The 18,903-nt window shown below is 34.2% G+C and overlaps 3 protein-coding genes across 4 annotated transcripts; 1 reads left to right on the forward strand and 2 right to left on the reverse strand.

Annotated features, from left to right (window-relative positions):
- The first annotated feature begins 392 nt into the window (after positions 1-392).
- On the forward strand, positions 393-4,247 carry LOC111779883 (heat shock 70 kDa protein, mitochondrial-like). Its single transcript, XM_023660073.1, has 6 exons — positions 393-608; positions 1,348-1,424; positions 1,516-1,594; positions 1,680-2,246; positions 2,356-2,976; positions 3,288-4,247. The coding sequence occupies exons 1-6, from the start codon at positions 534-536 to the stop codon at positions 3,909-3,911; spliced, it is 2,043 nt and encodes a 680-aa protein (XP_023515841.1). The 5' UTR covers positions 393-533; the 3' UTR covers positions 3,912-4,247.
- A 631-nt stretch (positions 4,248-4,878) lies between these two features.
- Positions 4,879-7,436, reverse strand: LOC111779892 (transcription factor GTE7-like). The gene is made up of 4 exons (XM_023660085.1): positions 5,829-7,436; positions 5,512-5,728; positions 5,275-5,418; positions 4,879-5,187 (listed from the first exon to the last, which is right to left on the reverse strand). Exons 1-3 carry the CDS (start codon positions 7,158-7,160, stop codon positions 5,363-5,365), a joined length of 1,605 nt encoding a protein of 534 aa, XP_023515853.1. The 5' UTR covers positions 7,161-7,436; the 3' UTR covers positions 4,879-5,187; positions 5,275-5,362.
- A 4,090-nt stretch (positions 7,437-11,526) lies between these two features.
- Positions 11,527-15,800, reverse strand: LOC111806600 (phosphoglycerate mutase-like protein 1). 2 transcript variants are annotated; one of them, XM_023692006.1, is made up of 10 exons: positions 15,577-15,800; positions 15,258-15,319; positions 14,998-15,105; positions 14,826-14,905; positions 14,262-14,424; positions 13,851-13,925; positions 13,601-13,689; positions 12,275-12,394; positions 11,903-11,947; positions 11,527-11,831 (listed from the first exon to the last, which is right to left on the reverse strand). In XM_023692006.1, exons 2-10 carry the CDS (start codon positions 15,315-15,317, stop codon positions 11,684-11,686), a joined length of 888 nt encoding a protein of 295 aa, XP_023547774.1. In that variant the 5' UTR covers positions 15,318-15,319; positions 15,577-15,800; the 3' UTR covers positions 11,527-11,683. The 2 variants fall into 2 exon arrangements, with proteins under 2 accessions (XP_023547774.1, XP_023547848.1); XM_023692080.1 differs by having other exon boundaries at positions 14,998-15,176; positions 15,577-15,798.
- Between the last annotated feature and the right edge of the window lie 3,103 nt (positions 15,801-18,903).

An 18,903-nucleotide genomic window follows, 5' to 3' on the forward strand; every position in this document is an offset into this window, starting at 1 on the left:
AATTACTTACATTTGTAGATCTAACAAAATACATTTTACGAGCAAATTGCATTATAATAATTAAAATTAAAAATCAAAATCACATCCAATAATCACGATCAATTCAAGCATAAGTTGATTAGATAAAACACTAATTTATCATTTAAGATGCCGATAATTTGATATTCTTCTTATCATTATTGAACTAAAAAATATTAAAAATGTATAATAAAATTTAAAAAATAAATATATTTAAAATTTATTAGATAATGGATTAAATATAAACATTTTATGTATATATATTTAAATTGGGTAATTTTGGACCTCATTTTTTCCGGTGTAAATGTAGTTTTATTTAAGAGAAACAGGTGGGCTTTTTTAGGTTTAAGTTGGGATGAATAGAGATCTAGAATCTTCCACGACGACTGACGTGCTAGAACCATCCTCCGCTTCCCCTCACCGCCTCACATAAAAACCTTCTCCTCTCATTTCTCCTTTCCCCCAAAACCCTAAACCCTACCTTTCTCCCCCTTTTTCTTCTACCAGTTTCGCCCATGGCCACCGGTGTGCTGCTCCGTTCTCTTCGACGTCGCGATTTAGCCTCATCCTCCATTTCAGCTTACCGATCCGTATGTCTGCTTCTCCTTTCTGTAGTTACTCATTTGTTTGTTCTCTGTTGTTGATTCTTGGTTTGTACTTTTTGAGTTGTCGAGTTTTGTTGCTTTTGGACATCTGGGAGCTGATTGTGCTTGTTAATATTTCTGTCGGAACTTTTTATTGTTTGTAATAAATGAAGCTGGAGTGATCGAATTTTGGTTTTGGTTATGGTTTGAAATACGTGATCTGATTAGAACTATGGATTGGGGCTTCTGTTGTGCACGCTCTTTCGGATCTGTGTATAACGAATTCGTTGTGATTATTTACTAGTGTGTGGGAATGGCTCGTATTTCGGTCTATTCATGAAGAGAGTTGGGTGGACAGTAGTGTACGGGAATGTTAAAAGGTTGTTTGGTTGGATTGTGACTTTCATGTAGTCAGTAGCTTGGAGATGTTTTTGATTTAGTTGTTGGTGGGAAATATGTCATCAAATCTTTTGATGATTTGAGGTGCCCCCCCTCCTTTCTAGTCGAGTCTAGGTACGAAGCAGTCTGAATGCGATTCTTTGATTTTCTTAGTTGCGCTCATTTTCATGTCGTACTAACACGACTTTGTTTTTTTCCCCCTTAAAACATAGTCCTTCTTGGCTTTAATCACTAGTCAGTAATTTGAAACTTTGTTGTTCTACCTTTACTGCATGGTATTTTTACTTCTTGGCATATCCACTATCACAATTTTCAGACTTACACGCGTATGTTTATGATGTTGCAGTTAACAAGCAATGCCAAGTCGTCATTGGCCAGGTCTCACCTCAGCCAATCATGGGCAAGTTTGTCCAGGCCATTCAGGTTCTGATGACTTAAAGTGATTAATTACTTGATTAATGTTAGCTGTTGGTTTCCATCATTGCCTGATATTTGTCTTGTCTTCTCCATGCAGTTCAAAGCCAGCTGGGAATGAAGTTATCGGTATCGACTTGGGTACCACCAATTCTTGTGTTTCTGTAATGGAAGGGAAGGTAAGTCTCAATGTACACACGTGGTTGATTGATGGCTTGAGTGTGCCCTTTTTATGCTTCCCTGATTCTGGTTATATGTTTGTAGAATCCAAAAGTTATTGAAAACTCTGAAGGTGCTAGGACCACACCATCAGTGGTTGCTTTCAATCAGAAAGGTGAACTACTTGTAGGAACACCAGCAAAGAGACAGGCAGTTACTAATCCAACTAATACTGTGTTTGGAACCAAACGTCTCATTGGTAGACGCTTTGATGACCCCCAGACACAGAAGGAAATGAAAATGGTACCATACAAAATAGTCAGAGCTCCTAATGGAGATGCTTGGGTTGAAGCAAATGGACAGCAGTACTCACCGAGTCAGATTGGTGCTTTTGTTCTAACAAAGATGAAGGAAACTGCTGAAGCTTATCTGGGAAAGAGCGTGTCCAAGGCTGTAATTACTGTTCCAGCTTATTTCAACGATGCACAGAGACAGGCAACAAAGGATGCTGGCAGGATTGCTGGTTTGGATGTTCAAAGAATTATCAATGAGCCCACTGCGGCTGCACTTTCCTATGGAATGAATAATAAGGAAGGTCTTATTGCTGTCTTTGATCTTGGTGGTGGCACATTCGATGTTTCCATCTTGGAGATATCCAATGGTGTTTTTGAGGTAGAATTTTTCCCTATGTTGTACTTTTTTATAATATGAGTTTTACATTCTTAAATCTTTTTTGCTTCCATAATATCTTGAGTTTTACAAGCCTACATTATGTTATTAGGTGAAATCGACAAATGGTGACACATTCTTGGGAGGAGAGGATTTTGACAATGCTCTACTGGACTTCCTGGTTAGTGAGTTCAAGCGAACTGATGGAATTGACCTTACCAAGGACAAGCTTGCCTTGCAGAGGCTTAGGGAGGCTGCAGAGAAGGCAAAGATTGAACTATCATCTACATCACAGACTGAAATTAACCTGCCATTTATCACTGCTGATGCATCTGGTGCAAAGCATTTGAACATCACTTTGACCAGGTCGAAATTTGAAAGTCTAGTTAGTAACCTGATTGAAAGAACCAAGGCACCATGCAAAAATTGTTTGAAGGATGCCAATGTTTCCATCAAAGAAGTGGATGAAGTGCTTTTAGTGGGTGGAATGACTCGTGTACCTAAGGTGCAAGATGTTGTCACAGAAATTTTTGGTAAGAGCCCCAGTAAAGGGGTGAATCCTGATGAAGCAGTTGCTATGGGAGCTGCAATTCAGGGTGGCATTCTTCGTGGTGATGTCAAAGAATTGCTTCTTTTGGATGTTACCCCACTATCGCTTGGTATTGAGACGCTTGGCGGTATATTTACAAGGTTGATCAGTCGGAACACTACCATTCCAACTAAGAAGAGCCAGGTAATTTCATCGTCAAGCTTGTTTATAACAGTAATGTATGAGTAAATTCTACTACTCTGGTTAACCCCTGTCAAGTTATTCTGTTCCTCGTTCCCATATTTTCGGAAGTCAAGTACCTTCCACATGGAGCATTCACCATAATAGATAGGGGTCAATTGGCGATGATATAATACAATTTAGTTATAGATGGTAGTTTGAATCAAGTATTTATTGCTGTTGCTTATAAGAAACCAGTAGTACGTTGAGGCTCTGATCAATTTTGTCCATTGTGGATGATGCCTTTGTAATTATTCGAATTTCCATCATTTCAGGTGTTCTCAACTGCAGCTGACAACCAGACCCAGGTGGGTATCAAGGTATTACAAGGTGAGAGAGAAATGGCTTCTGACAACAAGCTTCTAGGGGAGTTTGAGTTGGTTGGAATTCCTCCTGCTCCAAGAGGAATGCCTCAAGTTGAGGTGACATTCGATATTGATGCCAATGGTATTGTTACTGTCTCGGCCAAGGACAAGTCCACCGGTAAAGAGCAACAAATCACCATTCGATCTTCTGGAGGACTCTCAGATGACGAAATTGAGAAAATGGTGAAGGAAGCGGAGTTGCACGCCCAGAAGGATCAAGAGAGGAAATCTCTTATTGACATCAGAAACAGTGCAGATACGACCATCTACAGCATTGAGAAGAGCTTGGGTGAATACAGGGAGAAAATACCTAGTGAGGTTGCCAAGGAAATTGAGGACGCAGTAGCAGATTTGAGGAAGGCAATGTCTGGCGATGACATTGAAGAGATCAAGGCAAAACTCGACATCGCCAACAAAGCTGTTTCCAAGATTGGGCAACATATGGCTGGTGGTTCAGGTGGTGATGCTGCTTCTGGAGGGTCTCAGGGTGGCGAACAAGCTTCTGAAGCTGAGTACGAAGAGGTGAAGAAATAAGGCAAGGCGCTGTAATGTCGTCCTGATTGTTCGGTTGCATGGATTTTCTTTCCCTTATTTTTTACAACCAAAGGGTGCTCTCATCTTATTTTTGCGGTAGAACTAAGAAACCTAGCGGATTTTTGTATCTAATCGTTGGGAGGTTGGTAGAACGTTCCTGATAATACCAGCAGCAGTGTATTGCTGTTGTTTTGCTTTGTTGAATTCATTGTTAAAGAAATTTGCCAGTGATTTGTGTCACTGCCTGCCTGTTTTCGATGACAAAAAACTCATCTGAATCATGTGACCATGCTTTTGGTTTACGCTAATTTGATGAATAAACTCACTCGAATGCAAGTTCTCTCTTTTATTTAATACCTTGTCAAAAAATAGCACTAGGGTGGCTGCTGATGCTGATGCTGCTGCTGCTTATTATTATTACAGACAACAGGAATCAAGTCGAGTTGCTTCTTGTACAAACTTCACTGTTGTCATCACGTGATATCATGGGGGTTCTTTCCAATGTGGAAAAGAAATTAAAAGCTGAAATGGATTTTTGTCATCTTTTTCTCCTACTTTTTTATAGGTCATTTTCATCCATGCTTCTTGCACGTGCATGGCGTGAGCAATGGAGATGCCGATTCCTTCCATCGGCACAAAGAAAGATTAAAGAGCGGGGCGGCGCTGTTTATATCCACAAAACGAAATGGGGCTGCTGTTCCTGCTCTTGAGATTCCTTCATTTCACAGCTTATCATCATCGAGTATTCAACCGAAGGGAATGAACACTTGAAGCTCATCTTCGGACCCATATTTATTTACAGAACAGCCCCAAAAGGCGACCCATATTTAATAGAATGAACAAACAATTGTCCTAGATTCATGGGCAAGACGAACAGGTCGGAAAAACACAGCATATAGTAAAAAGTAAACGATGGGTTGGTACGAATATATAGGAAAGGAAGGAAGAAAGAAGTTGTCATGTCATATTAGAATCGAAAAATTGGACATTGATTCACATTGAAACATATGTGTATATATATATATAAGTGTAATAGTGATGTGTACACAAAAGAGTATATAATAGAACTTCCCAATTCTAACATCCTCATCTTCTTCTACATTCCTTCCTAACTTCCATCCCTTCCCTTCCCTTACCATACCAACAACTTCCCTTCCATTCCATTGTTGAGGTTCCCAAGTGTGTTGTTTCAGCCATGGCGTGGCACAAACTCCCCACTTCTCTAACCCCATAATAAATGCTCGCTGTGTTTCACACTTCGGAGATTTAAACAGCCCTGTTCGTCAAAAATGGCTTTGGTCAGAGATGCAGAACTCAGGAGCTTAATAAGAAATCAGGGTTGATGATGGGACAAATTTAATACCTGTATCCAATGGTTCCACTCCGTGTGCAGCGCTTTGAGAGATTGTAGCTCTCCATTTTGGATCTCTTTCCATTTAATCCTCACCGATTCATTGGGCATTGTCGTCGGAATCGCTCCCAGAAGAACTGCCGTCGGAATCCGAATCTGCAAGGATTGTACCCCGTTAGCCTCTACTACTTGTGGAAACAATTCCCAAATCTCAAAACATCCACACCACCACTTAGAGATGGGTTATACCACTGGAAGAGGACGAATCATCACTGCTGGAACTACTCGAGCCGCTCGAACTACTGCTCGCACCACGCCCTCCTCCGGCGTCTTTCTCGATCTCCACCGGTGGGAAATTGCTTGCAGGCATTTCATCGCCAATGTCCACATCTTCCTCCCCAGCCTCCCCTTTCCGTTGCTTCTTCATCTCCGAACCGACCTCCATTTTCTCAGGGGTTGGCTTAACCTGTCAAAATTTACAATAAATAAGCACAAGAAATGTAAACAATGGCTGCAGAATGTGAAATGTTCATAAGAGAAACCCAGATCTGTATCAGCTCATTTACCCCATTGGTCTTGTTAGACGTAGCAGTGATAAAAGCCTGTCGTTTGATCTTGCTCATCATCTTCTTCCAGTTCGTCACAAGTCGATCGAGCTCCCAGAGTGTTTCGGTATCAACGGCCTCAATGTCGAGCTCAATCTCATCCCCATCCTGCTTCAAATGCCCATTTCTCTTCTTTATGATTTGCACCACTTGCTCCATTTTCTCCGGCGGCAAACTCTGCAACCCAATTCCCAATTTGTGCTTCTCCTCTAGTGTCATTTCCCTCTTATTTGGATCTTTAGCTCTCGGCTTCGGCTGCTTCACCGGCTTTACAGGCGGCGCACGTAAAGGCGAGGGTGTTTTCACTGGCGATTGCATCATCGGCGGGGGGTTCGAGGAGCTCGATGGAGCTTTCATCGGCTCTGTCTTCTTCACAATTTGCTTCTGAGGATCCTTCTTCACCGTTCTTTCAGCCTCTGAAAGATTCCAGGAATTCGCTGGTAGCTCTTCCTGGTAGCTACGATACCGGCGATCTTCTTCTTCAAGGACTTCACTCAGAGGTCGAAACAATTCCTCAAACCTCGACAGTAATTGCTCCGCCATAGCGTGTACATCGTGGCCCTTGGGATTATAGGTCATCGCGTTCTTGAAGGTCAACCTCACATCGGAGGCGAAATCGAACGGCGATTCGTACGCATCTTTACTCAAGATGGTTTTGACGGATCCCAAATCCATCGGACGCTTGACGACGTCGTAGTAATCGTGAAGGCCCATCCCTACCACATCGACCGGCTTGTTGAAGATCCAGCCATGTTTGTGCTTCATCAGTTTCGTCAAAATCTGCGAGCAAGTCTTCATTAGATTACCATTTTCTGAATTTGATCGCTTCAAATCCTTGCCGTTGCTCGACGTTGGTAAAGGCCGCTTGGTTCCCGAGGTTTTTGACGATTTTTTCTGGTGTTTTGGTCTGGAATGTTGTCCGCCTGAATTGATGCGATTTTTCAATTTCCGAATCTGTTCTAGCTCGGAAATTAACTTGCTCTTCAGCTCGATCAGCTCCTTCCTCGAGCACGAGGAAACGTTGAAGCTCACGTATTGACAAAAATCGACGCCGTTGGACAATCTAAGATGATGATTGATTGACGATGCATCATCTGATGCTGATTGAGTCACAGCCGGCGATTCGTCCTTCTGAAAACCGTTCATCTCGCCATGAAACAGTTTCTTATTAAATTTAGGGTTAGGGTTAGAAAAAGGTACTTTACCCATGAATTCACCTTCCGTACCACGGCCGTTGCCTCTCGGCTGCGGCCAATTGGATTCGTTTCGGTTAGCTAAGACGGCGGAAGCCATTCCTGTACGGAATCCGGAATTCCCAGTAGGATTCCGACAGGGATCCGTCGAGAATTTCCCAATGTGGTAGAAGGATTAAACATTAATATCCAAGAAAGTCCTTCCTACGCGCCCAAAAATTCCTCACGCGCCGCCGCAGACAAACAAACAGAACCTCCCTCAAGATGTACACAACAAAAACGAAAAACAAAAATGAAAAAAAAAGAAGGAATCTTGCAGCGCTAGGGTTCGAGGATTTGTGTTGATCCTGACTTCTGAGCGAGGAAGAAGAAGGGCTAGGGTCTGATCTTAAAGGCGTGGAGATCTGCCCCGAAAAACTTCGGGCAGAATCATGACCATCGATGCACTTTCCCTCGTCAATCGAACGGTCTACGCTCTCTCTCTCGTGCCGGTAAAATGACCAAATGACCTGGCATCAACGGTCCATATCTCGAGCTATCTACACGTGGACGAATTGAAACCGTAGGATGGAGCTGTGATTTGGGGAGATGCGTTTGGGACGAATTTGGGCCGAATTTGTCGTGCATTTAGGGTTTCGTATAATTCACTCACTTTTTTATTGAGTTTTGTGGGCCCTACAGCTGCTGATGTCGACCGAAAGGCGATTGGCTGATTTTCTGCGCTGGGTGTGAAGAGGTGGGCCCCACCGGTGGGGTCGTCCAAAACGTGTGAACGAACCCCTCCTTTTTGCCCTTTGCACTATGTGCTATCTTAGTCAATTAAGGGGTTTTTTGGTAAATTCATACAATAATAATAATAATATTATTATTATTATTATTATTTTAATTTCTGAAAAAAAAAGGCCTGAGTCTGACCTGGCGGTTGTACTTCTACACCCATATTTCTTTCCTTTTCCTCCGGATAATGACAAAATATAATTAAACATAAATTTAAAAACGTATTAGTTGTGTAATAAATCAATTTCCACGTGTCCACAAATCAACTTTTAAACTTTCTTTCCTCTAATTATTTATTTTTAGGAAAATTTGATCTCACTCACTTTAATTAATATCTATCTATAAATATTCCAAACAATACTTCCACCTTTTTATTTTTTTTCCTTTTATAATTAATATGTAATTTTGCTTAAAATCTTAATATTTCCATTTTTATTACATATTTATTTATTTTCTTTACACTAAACCTTGTATTTTGGTTAAGAATATTTATTTTAATGAATTATGTCATGTCTAAATTTATTTATTTAATTAAGAAGTTAAGTTTCACGGGACTCAACGTATGGAAATGAGATTGAATATTTAATTTTTAGAAATAATTTTATTTGAATTGAAGATTGTATTGTAATATTAAAATTTAGGTTTGGCAAAATATTATTGTTTTTATTATGATATTTTATAATATTTTCTTTAAATAATTATATCTATAATTCCCTTCGTATTTTTTTAAAAATAATTTTTATTAGGTTGAGAGTAAATCAAAAATATAAAAACTAAAATAAAAAAAATCTTAAAAATCTCAATAAATAGTTGTAAATTTAAGTATTTAACAAGATACATAGATTTAAATTTAAAATTTAAATTATTACTATAAAAGGTAATATATTTTAGGAACCAAAATATAATAATTAAAGTCATGGAGTAATGATGGAGAGAATGAAAATTTAGTGTGGTTATAACTTTAATTAATATCTCTTCTAACCTTAAACTTGATTAAANGAACCCCTCCTTTTTGCCCTTTGCACTATGTGCTATCTTAGTCAATTAAGGGGTTTTTTGGTAAATTCATACAATAATAATAATAATATTATTATTATTATTATTATTTTAATTTCTGAAAAAAAAAGGCCTGAGTCTGACCTGGCGGTTGTACTTCTACACCCATATTTCTTTCCTTTTCCTCCGGATAATGACAAAATATAATTAAACATAAATTTAAAAACGTATTAGTTGTGTAATAAATCAATTTCCACGTGTCCACAAATCAACTTTTAAACTTTCTTTCCTCTAATTATTTATTTTTAGGAAAATTTGATCTCACTCACTTTAATTAATATCTATCTATAAATATTCCAAACAATACTTCCACCTTTTTATTTTTTTTCCTTTTATAATTAATATGTAATTTTGCTTAAAATCTTAATATTTCCATTTTTATTACATATTTATTTATTTTCTTTACACTAAACCTTGTATTTTGGTTAAGAATATTTATTTTAATGAATTATGTCATGTCTAAATTTATTTATTTAATTAAGAAGTTAAGTTTCACGGGACTCAACGTATGGAAATGAGATTGAATATTTAATTTTTAGAAATAATTTTATTTGAATTGAAGATTGTATTGTAATATTAAAATTTAGGTTTGGCAAAATATTATTGTTTTTATTATGATATTTTATAATATTTTCTTTAAATAATTATATCTATAATTCCCTTCGTATTTTTTTAAAAATAATTTTTATTAGGTTGAGAGTAAATCAAAAATATAAAAACTAAAATAAAAAAAATCTTAAAAATCTCAATAAATAGTTGTAAATTTAAGTATTTAACAAGATACATAGATTTAAATTTAAAATTTAAATTATTACTATAAAAGGTAATATATTTTAGGAACCAAAATATAATAATTAAAGTCATGGAGTAATGATGGAGAGAATGAAAATTTAGTGTGGTTATAACTTTAATTAATATCTCTTCTAACCTTAAACTTGATTAAAATACTATTATGCACCTTTTTATTCAAAAAAGTCAATTTATTTATTAAAAATTCTAATGCCTTCACTTCACTATTTTATTTGAATTATTTTGTCTTGAAATATTGACGAAAAACACAAAAATTATTAAGAAATTATCATATGCCATTGAATATTTTAGAAATTACTTCGAAAAAAATAAATAATTAAATATATTTTTATATTTGCTCGTTAAAATTTGAACCGAAATTAGTATTCAAATTTTATATTAAATATACTAAGAAAATCAAAACAATATTGATTAAAATAATTTTTTTTTTTTTTTTTTTTTTTTTTTTTTTTTNAAAAAGTAATTAAAAGTGAAAAACAGAAACCATATACCAAGATTTAAAGAGAAGCATCCAAAAAGTTTAAATAATAAGGAATATTATTATATGAACGAATATTTCTAAAATAATAATAATAATAATAATAATTGGTGACATAAAAATGGCTACTTTTTATTGGTTATATTTATAATTTATGAAAAGGTAGCTCACATCAGTTCAAAGACTATGCTACACTATTCTTCAATTAAAACTATCAACGATATCAGTATGATTAAAATCAACACAATTTCATTAAATGACTACCCAACTAATTTCATCTAAAATATTAAAAAGAAAGCCTTATCATTGGTTGAATACCTTCATCCAATTATAAACTCTACCATTTTCATTCCTTCCCTTTTGAGTTCAAACACCATAGAGACCGAAAAACTCGAATATTAGATTTTTCGGTCTAGGATATACATCTTAATCGATTGAGTTATGTTCATGTTTGTTGTACCACCCAAGCCCACGACTAGCTGATATTGTCTCTTTGGACTCCCATCAAAGCTTTTAAAACGCATTTGTCAATGAGAAGTTTTCATACTCTTACAAGAATGATTCATTCTCCCCTCCAACCGATCTGGGATCTCACATTAGCTTTATAAAAACTTCTACTTTTGCAACCATCGAGCTTGAGGATATAAGTCGCCTTTCCTTAAGAAAACTCCTATGAGAAAAAAGTTCAACCTAAATCAAATGAACGCCAGAGCCACAACTAAATCCAACCTAAAGCTGCAAAGCATCCATCTCTCATGCAGGGTTTTAGGTGGTCTGTTAACTTGGATGAAGGTTTATTTGGTTGGTTTTTGGTTCTTTCCAAAGTCAGGCTAGCTGCTGGCTGCTACAACTACCTAATGGTTTACAAATGTTCAGCTATTGCGTACCTTGACCACTAGTAACAAGTGAAAGCCATGACTTTCCAAAATTTTCAAGCACTGAAACCTATCAGATGGATCAACCCAAAGATCTTTGCAAATTTACAATATTCAGAAACCAACGTGTGCATCTTTTACAAAGGAACACATGGTCAGGGGCAATCCTAGGATGACCCATAAAGATCCACAGCCAAATTTGCAAGGAAACATGTGTTTGTTTGTCATGTATGATCATGATAAATGCATTCTAAGCTATGACCAAAAATCAATGAGATTCATCCTAATTTTCATGGGTGGAAGCCAAAGATCATTTGCCAGAGCAATCAATCTATCAATTCTTATAAAATCCATTGAATGTTCTTGGATGGCTATGATTTTGTGAAAGTGAGAAGCCAGCTTATAACGTAAAAAAGAAAAAGAAAATCCATATCTTTAGTACAATGGAAAGGAATGCAATTCTGTTCAGAAATGGAGAAATCCTTAAAGCACAATTTTATTGAATGCAGAAATGTGGAGTAAATGTTTGTGTTGCGCTGAGTCTAAGATAAGGCAGTTTCAAAAGTACTTGTTTGTATAATTGACACTCAATATTTGAATACCCTTCTGTTTATAGCCGTATCAGACTTACATCTTTTCAGGTTCCTTTGGATCGGAATCAACCGGTTGTTTCTCTTCCTTCACCTTTTTACCATCCACGGCATCACTTGGGATATCCAGGCCCAGAGGTATCTTTCCAGGATAATTAGTCGTTGAGGAATCCGACCCGACCATACTGGCAGCATAAAAGACATAAGGATCAGGAAGAGGAATTTTTCTTTCAAGTTTAATAGCTCATAACCTCACCTTCTATCAACTATGACAATGGAACGAAGCTCGCAATTAGCAAAGCTGCAAGTAGACAAGACAATGCATACATCATTACAGAGTTGATGATATTTAAACGTTACAAAATCAAGAGCCCATCAATGTAGCCAAGTTCAAAAACAAAATTAATGAATTTAAGTCATGAGTAAGGTTTAAAAAGATGAAGAGAAAAGAGGTCCTTTCTAGAAAAAGAGAGAAAAATGATAGAAAAAACAGACTTCATTGACGAGAAGATGAGAGCAGCATCACAATATGCTAAAGGTTACAATTTACACAAGTCAGCGGTTATGGAATTCAAACATGGGATTTACATTTAATAATTTGAAAGTAGAGTGCATTGAATTCACTAACTGTTTGCATATTTCCTTTTTCACCAAAGGGTGGCAGTCATTTCCAAAAGCAGTTAGAGTATGAGACAAAAATCCACTATGAGTAACAACGGCTATCTCCTTCTCCTTTCTCGTCCACAACCTGCAAGAAAGTAGCAAAAAAGCTATACCAAATTAACAAACAAGGTGATATCCGTGGAAGAATTTCGTACTGCTGTGTTCCATCAATCCACAAGTTGATATTTCCATTGATAGATTGGTGAATTGAGGTAATATCTTTTTTTGAAATGTAATCCAATAATAAGGTCAAGGGGAATGGTTAATATTATCTAGACAGTGGAAGAATTATGCTAGCAATTGTAAGAACTACCAAATAAACTATACTGATTAATTATATGTTAATTCAAAGTTGCATTGCAACATTACTAGCTCGTTGAGAATAATGAAAAGAGACAACAGACAGGCAAACAAAAAACAAGGCCAACAAGAGGAGCTGAAGCCACAACAGAAAACCCAAACACCAATTGCAAAAATAGGCTCCAGTTATTAACATGCAAGAACAAAGGAATACCCTGGAAAAATGGGAGAGGGTTTGTAGTCGATTATTGTAACAACTCTAGCCCACTCCTTGCAGATATTGTCCTCTTTGAGTTTTCTTTTTTGGACTTCCTCTCAAGGTTTTAAAACGCGTTTGCTAGAGAGAGATTTTCACACCCTTATAAGAAATGCTTCGTTTCCCTCTCCAAACGATGTGGGATCTCACAATATTAAAGTCTCCTCCCTAAGGCTTAGACTCTAAACGCTTTGTAGTCAATCTTAAGAACTTAAAATTCATATTTGCTATTAAACAGCAACAATGAAGCTGATAATTGTGAAGTGTAGGTGACACTAAAAGCTATTCTATTTTATTTCCAATCTCTATCGAATGAATTAAGCACAAAAATATTTGACTAAATTAGAATTATACAGTCTGCATTATCCGGTTATATCTTATCTAGACATGTCTTCAACCTATGAGTCAATAAGGTAAGATCTACTGTAAAATGAACTATCAACCATTAATCCAGCCTCCAAACAAGTCAAGATTTTGGTAAGAAACCATTATGCAGATTTGTCCACCGAAATCTACATCCTGTAACAGTGAATCGCACTAAACAAATAGCCAACGACATTTCATTGAATTAGTCTAATTCTGAACTATCCTTAATCATTTAAATAGACTGAAATATGTAAGCTACATGCACAAATTTCCTTCTCTCTCTTCTTCTTCTTCTTTTTTTTAATATCAGCCAGGCAGCCTCAAGAAATCAGTGTAAAAATAAGAAACTATAATAATCAAAATATTCACCAATTCAGGAACTCCAATCCTCTAGCTATCAGTTCTTCCCTTGTCTCTCTAACATCAGCCTTCCACAATACATCCTCGTCACTTTCTATCTGCATAGAACTTTGGGTGTTAATCAACAAACATAACTCATCAATCAATGTTACAATTTCTTGGAATGAAGAAGCTTAAAATGAGATCAAACGCTTCTTGAAGATTATATATATATATATATAAAATTCCCACAGGTTATTACAATATCTCATGTACTTGCCAGTGAAAAATCAACTGCAGGAAAGAGGAATTGATAGTCACTGATGCTTCTCCTCTTATCACAAGGATGAACTCCCTGTAAGATATGTAAAGCAAATATAATCATATAACGAATATAAGAAGCATCAGCTAAATAGCTTCTTCATAAGAATTAAGGGTAATTGAAGTTATGATAAATTAGTAATCAAGGCTCGACAGACTTGCATAGAAGGTGCATATGTAGATTTCTAACATCAGTAGAATTGAACAACAAGCTCATACAAAAGGCTATATGTATCAGTAAAGTCAAATAACCACAGCCCCCTGCACCACGTTTAAGCCATTTACCCTCTCAATCACAAATCAATCTACCTCCACAAATTGCATCATACACAAATGTAGCTGAGAAGAATTAAATTTAACTAACACATACCAAATGTTCACGACAAAGCTCAGCAGCAGCAATAGGTGGGCAGTTCAGACTTGAAATTGCAGCTCGTGCACTATTGCCTGCATTTGCAATCATTAGGGGCAACACGTCCATTCCAGTTGTATAGCCTCCACCACCAAATACTCCAACAGCGGTTTGTAGAGTCCTAGAAGATAATCGACCATAAACAAAATCCCTCATATTTTCCATTTTGGCACATGATTCATTAGAGATCTAACTTGGGTTAATATCAACTTCCCAGCAAAGTATACATAATGTAACAATTAAAATCAAGCATTAAAAGGAAGAAACTGCGTTCTGAGGAATTTATAACATTCAACCATTGGCTTTGTATGGGAAGAGGCACGAACACATTCATCTCTTCTTCCACTGTCAAAGCATGAAAGGTAGTTGTCTTCTGATATTGCAAGTATTGGTTACAGAAAATATTTCTATATAGTTTAATGTTCCTATCCTTTTTAAACTATTGCCTAGACTAAGAGCAAGTTCATGAAAAAAAGGTTTTCTACATAAAGTTGTGCATAAAAGAGTGTATGGAATTAATACCTGAGCAAAGGGGATGTTACAACCAAATCAATCCTCTTGGAGAGACCAGACTCATGAACATGCTTACGCAAATTATCGATCTGTAACAATTGAAAGATATCATATTAGTACTTCTCTGCAGGAAAAAGCATGAACTCTTCTTTTATCTTCTTTACAATTTGCATTTGCTGACCTGCTGCCATCCTAGCTGAGTAATGTGAGCATCAAAAAATTCAGGACGCATATATGCTTTATAACTCTTTTCTCCATCAACGTTGTGAATCCCCTGTGCATGCCTGACCTGGATGCATTGTTTTATAAGAGCCCTTGATTTGCGAGCAAAAGCCAAGAAAGAAGGCCATCTTGAATGCCCTTCAAGTCAAATAAAATCTGCTTCACATCTGCAATACTCATTAGATATAAAAGTAAGCAGTTCTCAAATTCGATACTAACCAGGTGAATCGTTTTACATCGATGCAGTGGATACAGACTAAGGCCTGCACCATTTTCCATATCTACAGCAAACATAACTACATCAGCTAAGAGCCAAACAAATATTCAAAACAATCAAAAGTTCAGTTCATGCACTTTAAAAAATCAAACCTAACACGTGATCAACATCAATCACGACACAAACAAAACCACAGATCATAATAAATGCCAAAACTCCATGAATACCAACAGAAACACCCAACATTTCAGCACAAACTGAAACAAACAAAAATAAAGATGCAAAAAAACAAGAATCAAAAGCACAAAAATGGAAGCTGACCGGAGAATCAAAAAGCAGCAAGAAGTTGCTGAATTGAGGTGGGGAAGATGAAAGAGAAGAGGAGTTTAGGAAGAAATCGAGTGGGAGTTTGACCAATGGGAGCGATAATCCGAATTTGAATATCGGTGAATTTGGTTGCCCTTTGTGTTCAAGATCTGTTTATTGGGTTTGGGGAATTGGCGTATCCGCCAACTGTGTGGACTCTGGATCTGAACCATTACCCATTTCTACAGTTACGCACGTGACTGTTCTTTCTCCTTCGCTCTTCCAAGTAATTTCTATATTTTAGTAACTTCCATGACTTTTTCTTAATAAAACCTTCAATAATTTTTATATTGTACCAATCAAAATTGTTATAAATAATTACACGTTTTAATCCTCACATAAAAATTTTTAATTACATATTCTTCAAATATGTCAACAAAATAGTTGCATTAAATAAATTATTAATTTTTTTAAATATATTTTCTTAGACGAACACAATTCTTGGATTATAAACCTATGATTATTCGGACTTTCATCATCCAACACCTCCCATCGAACAAATTACGCTTCCTCTTAATCGAGGCTCGACTCCTTTGTTCGACATTTGAGGATTCTATTAACATGTCTAAGTTGAGGGCATGGTTCGACATTTGAAGATTCTATTGACATGACTAAGTTTAGGGCATAGCTCTGATACCATGTTAGACGAACACAGACTCTCCACAATAGATGATATTGTTCACTTTGAGCCTAAGCTCTCATGACTTTGCTTTGGGCTTTCGCAAAATGCCTCGTACCAACGAGAGAGTATTCATTGATTATAAATCCATAATCATTCCCTAAATTAGCCGATGCATGACGCATATTTTAGATTTTCTTTACGTTTGAAATTAATAATTGTTATATATTCTTATATATCATTTTGAATTTATTTTGAATTAAACCTATATTTTAATTAATTTATGCTCAAATATTTTAGATTATAGTTTTTTTATGGTAAAATATAATAATTATGAAATAGAGTATAATGTATATGTCTTAGTATAATTTTAATTCGACAATAAATAGGAATAAAAATATTTGAATATATTACATTAAAATTAAATGTTTTAAATCTTCACTTTGACAATTAAATTAAATAAAATTAAATGCAATGACATTTTTCAATAATATTTATTTGTGGGGTTATAAGTTATAAATTTGATTGAATTGTGTGAGGTTTGGTTTGGTACGCTATTTTCTTAATAATTAGGGAAGAAATTGAGGTAAATGAAATGAGTGGGAATCGTATAAGTTGAATGTGGTCCAACATTTATCATTACAAAATTAATACACTATAAATTTATTTTAAATTTAAAATAATATTTTAGTTTATTTATTATTGAAAAAAATTAGTTAATTGCTAATTACAAAATTATTAAAAATAGTTTTATTATAAATTTTATGAAAATTTAGTCATTTATAACAATTTAATACCATCATCTTATTTTTTTATTAAATCTTATTTCATTAATATTTCAACAAATAAATTAAGAATTATATATATTTATAAATTACATATTTTAAAATTTTAAACGAAAAAAATTGACATATAATTTTGAATTATTTGTTTTTCGTGAATAATTTCACGAGACTACTATAAAATCAATTATAAAAATATTAATTTAATGTTGATAAAACATTTAATCGAATATTAATTATGGCAAGGAAAATCATTATAATTAAATATTAGTGAATTTATGTGATATAAATTAATGATAATTATTTTTTAAATGATATTGTATTTTGAAATTAATTTTATTGTTTTATAAGTTTTGAGTATTTTTAAAATGAATTGTTTAAATTCAAACTTGGTAAGCTTATTTTTTTTAGTATAAGATGTTTTTATATTTTTTTTAAATGAAAATTATATTAAAAAAATATCCATAAAAAATATATATATTAACAAAATATTTAATATATATATATATATAGTTGACGAATTCGACAGTGGAATATGATAAATTAATACAAACACTTACGTATTATTTCAAAAATATCCTTAAATTAAAAGTTTCAACAATACTTTTAAATTTTTTTAAAAAATCTAAAAAATATTCATAAATTTAAAAAACGTCTAAAAATATTATTGCCCTTACATTTTTTTTTGTTTTTTTTATATACGAAAAAGGTTAACCCTTCGTTTCAAAAATATAATTTTAAAATTTAAAAGTGTTTAAAAAATACTTTTAAATTTTCAAATATTTCTTCTTTTACCTTTTGATTAGAAAATTTAGAAAAATATATTTAATTTTCTAATATATTTACCTTTAGTACCATATTTAAAAATGACTCGTGCATTTTTAAAAAGTAACACTAAAATAATATATAACTTATAAGACGTCAATAAATAATTTTCATGCCATAATAGATTAAAGGTATTAATACTATTTTTAAAATTTTATCAGTAATTTTTTTTAATTTTTTAATATAATGTAGACTATTAATGGTATTTTTTTTTAGTGAAATTTTGAAACTTTTTAAAGTATAAAGAAAATTTTAAAACGCTATTAAAATGTTTAAAAGTATTTTAAAAACATTTATTAACGGATTCTATCCAAAAATTTAAAAACATTTTTTTTAAGTTTACAAGTATTATTAATTTTTTTTTTTTAAAGTTTATGATTATTTTTTAGACAAAATACACTATTTATGAATATTTTTATTAATTTATCCAATATAAAATGAAAATTTTAGGACGGAAAAATGAAGGAGGAGACGGGGACAAAAATATGGAGCCCCACCTTGTAGCCGTTTCTAATTCAAGGGTTAGAGGATAAAGTCTCACCTATGGTAAGATTAACATAAATTACGACCAGTCTCAAGGATATAAGGAGCTCTCAAATATTACCGTACCCTTCTAGTATCGTATTTTAGTCTATAAATTTTAAAAAATTTATCAATAGTTAAAATAAGATTCATGTTTTGTAAAACATGTAAATTTGTCCATTTTAACATGTGAAAACAGAGAAAATTCACAATGTAATTAAATATAACTTTTAGAAATTAAATTATTCAAATAAAGAGGTTAGAACTTTTCATCCCTCAATTTTTTACATTGTCAAAAGCGGTAAAACTATCGATGTTAATTTAATTTAATTTTACAGTGTGTTTTTCTTAATTAAATTAAATAATAATAAGCGTTAAAACAAGTCTAAAAAATAGAAATTATAAGTAACAAATTGATTTTATTTTATTTTATTTTATTTTTTTTACCGAAAGTTGCATTAATTGGAAGTAAAAAACAATAATATTTTAACGCGCAAACTATTTAAATAATATAATTGGGATATCGGAAGATAT

Source organism: Cucurbita pepo, chromosome LG01 (assembly GCF_002806865.2).
Source record: "Cucurbita pepo subsp. pepo cultivar mu-cu-16 chromosome LG01, ASM280686v2, whole genome shotgun sequence".
NCBI lineage: Eukaryota > Viridiplantae > Streptophyta > Magnoliopsida > Cucurbitales > Cucurbitaceae > Cucurbita > Cucurbita pepo.

What these genes read in the sequence shown, in the direction of transcription:
- LOC111779883 (XM_023660073.1), top strand. Translation starts at nt 534, where the DNA reads ATGGCCACCGGTGTGCTGCTCCGTTCTCTTCGACGTCGCGATTTAGCC. An exon ending in TTTCTGTAATGGAAGGGAAG is followed by an intron (nt 1,595 to 1,679) that starts GTAAGTCTCAAT and finishes ATATGTTTGTAG; the next exon opens with AATCCAAAAGTTATTGAAAA. An exon ending in TTCCAACTAAGAAGAGCCAG is followed by an intron (nt 2,977 to 3,287) that starts GTAATTTCATCG and finishes CCATCATTTCAG; the next exon opens with GTGTTCTCAACTGCAGCTGA.
- LOC111779892 (XM_023660085.1), bottom strand. Translation starts at nt 7,160, where the DNA reads ATGGCTTCCGCCGTCTTAGCTAACCGAAACGAATCCAATTGGCCGCAG. An exon ending in CGTCTAACAAGACCAATGGG is followed by an intron (nt 5,729 to 5,828) that starts GTAAATGAGCTG and finishes AAATTTTGACAG; the next exon opens with GTTAAGCCAACCCCTGAGAA. An exon ending in TGATTCGTCCTCTTCCAGTG is followed by an intron (nt 5,419 to 5,511) that starts GTATAACCCATC and finishes CAATCCTTGCAG; the next exon opens with ATTCGGATTCCGACGGCAGT.
- LOC111806600 (XM_023692006.1), bottom strand. Translation starts at nt 15,317, where the DNA reads ATGGAAAATGGTGCAGGCCTTAGTCTGTATCCACTGCATCGATGTAAA. An exon ending in CTCAGCTAGGATGGCAGCAG is followed by an intron (nt 14,906 to 14,997) that starts GTCAGCAAATGC and finishes CAATTGTTACAG; the next exon opens with ATCGATAATTTGCGTAAGCA. An exon ending in AGCTTTGTCGTGAACATTTG is followed by an intron (nt 13,926 to 14,261) that starts GTATGTGTTAGT and finishes CATATCTTACAG; the next exon opens with GGAGTTCATCCTTGTGATAA.